Source organism: Benincasa hispida, chromosome 12 (assembly GCF_009727055.1).
Source record: "Benincasa hispida cultivar B227 chromosome 12, ASM972705v1, whole genome shotgun sequence".
NCBI classification, from domain to species: Eukaryota; Viridiplantae; Streptophyta; class Magnoliopsida; order Cucurbitales; family Cucurbitaceae; genus Benincasa; species Benincasa hispida.
The window spans coordinates 36,262,404-36,267,450 of NC_052360.1; the positions used below are offsets into that span (position 1 = coordinate 36,262,404).

At 25.8% G+C, this 5,047-nt stretch overlaps 1 protein-coding gene across 2 annotated transcripts; it reads right to left on the reverse strand.

Moving 5' to 3' along the window:
- Positions 1-329: 329 nt before the first annotated feature.
- Positions 330-4,488, reverse strand: LOC120068287 (protein TPX2-like). Of its 2 annotated transcripts, XM_039020005.1 has the most exons (6): positions 4,166-4,488; positions 3,762-3,800; positions 3,042-3,134; positions 1,738-1,797; positions 1,534-1,628; positions 330-643 (listed from the first exon to the last, which is right to left on the reverse strand). In XM_039020005.1, the coding sequence occupies exons 1-6, from the start codon at positions 4,193-4,195 to the stop codon at positions 544-546; spliced, it is 417 nt and encodes a 138-aa protein (XP_038875933.1). In that variant the 5' UTR covers positions 4,196-4,488; the 3' UTR covers positions 330-543. The 2 variants fall into 2 exon arrangements, with proteins under 2 accessions (XP_038875933.1, XP_038875934.1); XM_039020006.1 differs by lacking the exon at positions 3,762-3,800.
- Between the last annotated feature and the right edge of the window lie 559 nt (positions 4,489-5,047).

Consider the following 5,047-nt stretch of genomic DNA (forward strand, 5'->3'; position numbering starts at 1 on the left):
AAATTTTACACAATTACATTGTTCAAGATTTTTTTACTATTTGCATTAACCAAAACTCGACTTGAGAAATGACAACATAATAGTAAGTGCAAGCCCATAATTAAGTAGATATCATTTTCAACCATTTTCTTGGATCATTTATATACATGTGTGTGCTTTTATAATTATTTCATGATTTAGTAAAACAACTATGATGGAACTATCTTTTTATCATAATTATTGTCACACCATATTTTTATCTAATTATTATATTAACCATACAAATATAGACAAAACACTGCCACATATTAAATTCAAAATAGCAATAACAATAATCATCAAAAGCGTGTCTTAATTAGGTGAGCTATACTCAAGTTCTAGGTTACAACCAGTTTTAATTATTTGAAATCCTATCAAATAAAAAAAACCGCCCCTAAAATACAATTATCTCACTTAAACATATCTCGAGCAGCCATGCATCAACATCTCGATTTTATAAGTAATCGACCAAAATTTAAGCCATATATATATATATTATACTTTTGATTCATCCCATTGTGAGGCTCAAACTTGATTTTGTGGGGAGAATTTGATTTCAGTGTTGGAAAAGCAGCTTGTGATATGGAAACTTGGCTCTCTAGGAATTGTTAAGGGTCTTTTTGATCTGCAAAAAAATAAAAAAAAATAAAAAAATAAATAAACAATAAAAATAATAAAGTTTATTTTCAATCATATTGTAAATTAAATAATGGAGATGGATGTTATCTTCAAATGTCAATATTTGTATACGATGTGTGACAAAATTTTCAAATATTGTTTCTAAAAAAGATTTGCTAATATATTGCCATTGTTTTTCTTTATGTAGTCAAATTTCATAATATATATTTAATTTACCATAATATTTTTAATTTCAATATTGGTATAGATGAAAAAAAAATCTTTTAGTACATTTAAATTCAAAAGAAATGGAAATTCAAGACTATCAATAATAATAATAAATGTTTTAAATATATTTTGGTCTTGTATTTTTTAATCTTAGTTTATTTTGATTATTATGCATTCAGTGTATTCGTTTTAGTCTTTATATTTAAAACTTTCAAAGTTTGTTATATTTTGATGTTATTGTTAAGTAACTTTTTTTTTTCTATCTTAAATCTATTTTGTCCTTTGTTAGTCTTTTGACTTTTTTTTTTAAAGTACAATTGAGGGTAAGGAATCGAATCACAGATCTCGTGATTTCTAACACACTCATATATCAATTGAGCTATGCTCGATTTAACAGTCTTTTGACTTATTTGCCTTGAAATATGCTTGTAAAACAATTCAATGTGCTAGTAAACATACTCAAAATCTATATTATAGTTTTTTTTTTCTAAAATTAAAATAAAAATAAGGACCGATATAGTTATTTTCATGTCAAAATGAGTATAATTCAACTAGTACCAAATATATATTATCAACTTTGAAATCGAAAGTTTGGGATAAGAAGGAATATTTAAATAATAGAGACAAAAAGGGAAATAATGAAAATATAATTAGAGGGACTTTGGTTACCTTTGAGGAGAGAAGGGTTTGTCAAAGAAAGGCATTAATTGAGCTTTGGGAATCATTTCTTTTCTTAGCAAACGAATCTCTTCCTCTTCTATTATCTGCTACGTTTCAGCAAAATGTCTTAAATGCCCTTCATATTTATTAAAAAAAAAAAGTAAAAATTGTAATTCTTCTGAAAAAAAAAAAAAAAAAAACTATTCCAAAAACCTTCTGCAATTGTTCTTCTTGTTTCTTCTGCTGTTCTATCACAAATAATTTTGTTGCTACCTGAAAATTGCCAATATACCAATAATTATAACAACACAATTATATTTTCCTTAAAAAAATTTAAAGAACATAACTATTAATATTAACATGGCTAAATCACTATTTACATAAAATAACAATTTTTTTTATCTTCTTTGATAGAGGCCAATAGAAGTCTATCAGTGTCTACAGTATTTTTTATTTTTTATTTTTATAAATAATTTGACATTTTTCTATTTATGAAAAATTTTCAATAATAAAAGAATTTATTTGTTGTTATTTTAGTATGGTTAGAAAACATTGGTTCCTAAACTTTTATTAAATTGATCTAATCCCTAAACATTAGTTCTAATAATTATTTTATGTATTTTAAAATTTGTATTGATTTAATCTTAAAACTTTAATGTGTAACAATCTAGATACCGCTTGGTAATCATTTAATTTTTTAAAATTAAGTCTAATCACTCTCAATTCCTTACAATCATTTGCATATTTGTCAAGTAAAAGATTTGAAGTCTTAGCCAAATTCCAAAAACAAAAACATGTTTTTAATTTTTATTTCTTTTATTTTTCAGAATTTGGCTTTATTTTTTAAAACATTAGTAAAAAGTTGATAACAAAATAAGAAATCTGGAGGTAGAATGAGTGTTTATAGAATTAATTTTCAAAAACCAAAAAACAAAAAATCAAATGATTACTAGAAGGACTTTAGTTTAGTCCATATTACGAAAAATCTCATCAAAGCTAAGTCTTAATCTTTATAATATAGCAACTTAGGTTTTATAACTCATAAACACATTTATTTATTCTAATCAGTTTGTCAATCTATATGTGTAAAGAAATCATATGAAATCTTAACAATAATTTTCACTAAAGATTAAATCGTTACAAACTTTAGCATAGAGACTAAATGATTATTTTTTTTACTAAATTAAAAGTATAGAGACTAAATTGTTACAAATTAAAGTTCAAGAATTAAATTGTTACTTTCACGAAAATTCATAGATCAAAAGTGTATTTTTTAATTTATTAGTTCAAAATTAATTTAATTTTATCATTGTGCATCCATTAGAAATTTAGTATATGAGTATATAGGTCAATAGGTAAAGTTTCAATAATAGTTATTTCAAGTTAAATCGAGCATAACTCAATTGGTATACAAGTGTGTTAATAACTATGAGATTTGTGGTTCTGATTCTCCGACCTCCCATTGTATTAAAAGAAATAATAGGTTATTCCAAACAATGACATAAAATAATAATTACCGAGTAGTTGAACATTGCACGTTTGATGGCCCTTTGTTCAGTGTGCAATTTGAAGTCATGTGGCCTTGTAGTTGTGTTTTCTTTGATGATAACCTTTATTCATATGAAATCCCACCAAAGTTTGGAAAAATTAACTCCAAATCTTAAAGACAGACATAAATATTAAAATGTTCTAGCCCAATTTGGCCATTTTTTTGTTTTTATTTTTAATTTTTAAAAATTAAGCCTATAAACATCCATTCTACCTCTAAATGTTCTGTTTTGTTATCTACTTTGATCGATGTTTTCAAAATTCAAGCAAAATTTTGAAAACTAAAAGAATAGTTTTTTAACATTTGTTTTTGTTTTTGGAATTTGACAATAAAATCAACACTTTTACTTAAAAAGATACAAACAATTGTAAGAAATTGAGAAAAAATAGACATAAATTTCAAAAACAAAAAACCAAACATATTACCAGACGAAGTTGTAGTTTTGTAGCTATCGTATTTTTGTTTTATTGGTGTCTTTTTTAAGTGCAACAATAAAAAAGAACACGAGAACTTAAAGGAATAATCAAATTAGAAAGAAGAGCAGAATTCATCCATAGAAGAGGGTTTTCAAGCTAGACCATCGAATATTTAATATGATCAGATGATATACAATCATTTTTTTTCTAACAATACATTCATGGGAATAATATAATAGTCAAATTATAATCTCTAGAGACAGATATTTTACCTTAGGTTTGTTGCAAAACCTCTCTTTGATATCATCACTCTAATAGGATCAAAATAATTAAAATTTGTCCATTAGAAAGTACTTGGACATGTAAATTCTTACTTCTTAGAGGAAAAAAAAATATAGAGATTCCATACCGTCATGCTCAACACAGTTCAACAGATTAAGATATATATGTTCGATCAAAAGGTCAGATGTTCAAACTATCTTTAGACCCCCACATGTTTATAAAATAGAAAAATCGATCATGTCAAAGAGATAAAGAAGCTCTTCTCAACCGCTCACTCAATCGAGAGCAAAATAAAAAACCATTCACTACACATATAGAATCAATTATTCAATAGTGAGAAAGAAAATCATAGAACTAAAATATTAAGGGGAGAAGAAAGAGGGAAATATCAAACCTTTATAGGAACTACTTTTACTTGGGACATCTCCAATTTTATTGAGAGCTATGAGATTTAGAAGAAAGCAAAGGAAGAAAGTTGATGAATGGCATAGAAATGGAAGAGAAGTGAAATTTATATATATAGATGCCTTGTGAAGAAAGGGAATTGAGAAGGCAAAGTAAAATATGTGGGTTGTAACATCACCACCATGGGGAAGAAATATAAGCATATCTCTCACATATATTACAAATTTACAACAAACCCTTCTAATTAAGCCTCCCTCTCATACAATTTTAGTTTCCCTTTATATGTACCTTCACATCTCTCTCTACCAACAAAACTTATTTTACTTGGTTTTAATTTGTTAGAGTGATGTATTGTGATTTCTTTTTTTAAGTAAAAAGTAATTACAAATATGATATATTTTTTAAGTTCTCATTTGATAACCATTTGGTTGTTTTAAATTAATTTACCTATTTTTCTCTTGATTGATTAACTAAAAGAGTTGAATTATTAGCTAAATTCCAAAAACAAATACGTTTTTAAAAATTACTTTTATTAATTTTCAAAATTTAGCTTGGTTTTTTAAAACAATGGTAAAAAGTAGATAACAAAAAAAAAAAAAAAATTAGAGGTAGAAGATGTATTTACAAGCTTAATTTTCAAAAACTCAAAACAAAAAATCAAATGGTTACCAGACGAAGCCTAAAGATTTTAATAGAGTTTTTTTTAAAAAAAAAAAAAAATCAAATGGGGAGGTTTGCACCTTTAACGACCTCTGGGTTGAGAGTACATATTGTTGATAAAAATTGGAAAACATATATGATGCATGTCTTATGCTATGCGTTTGTACCCATGTGTTGGTGGTCATGCGTTGGAATGGAAAGTATGCGTTAA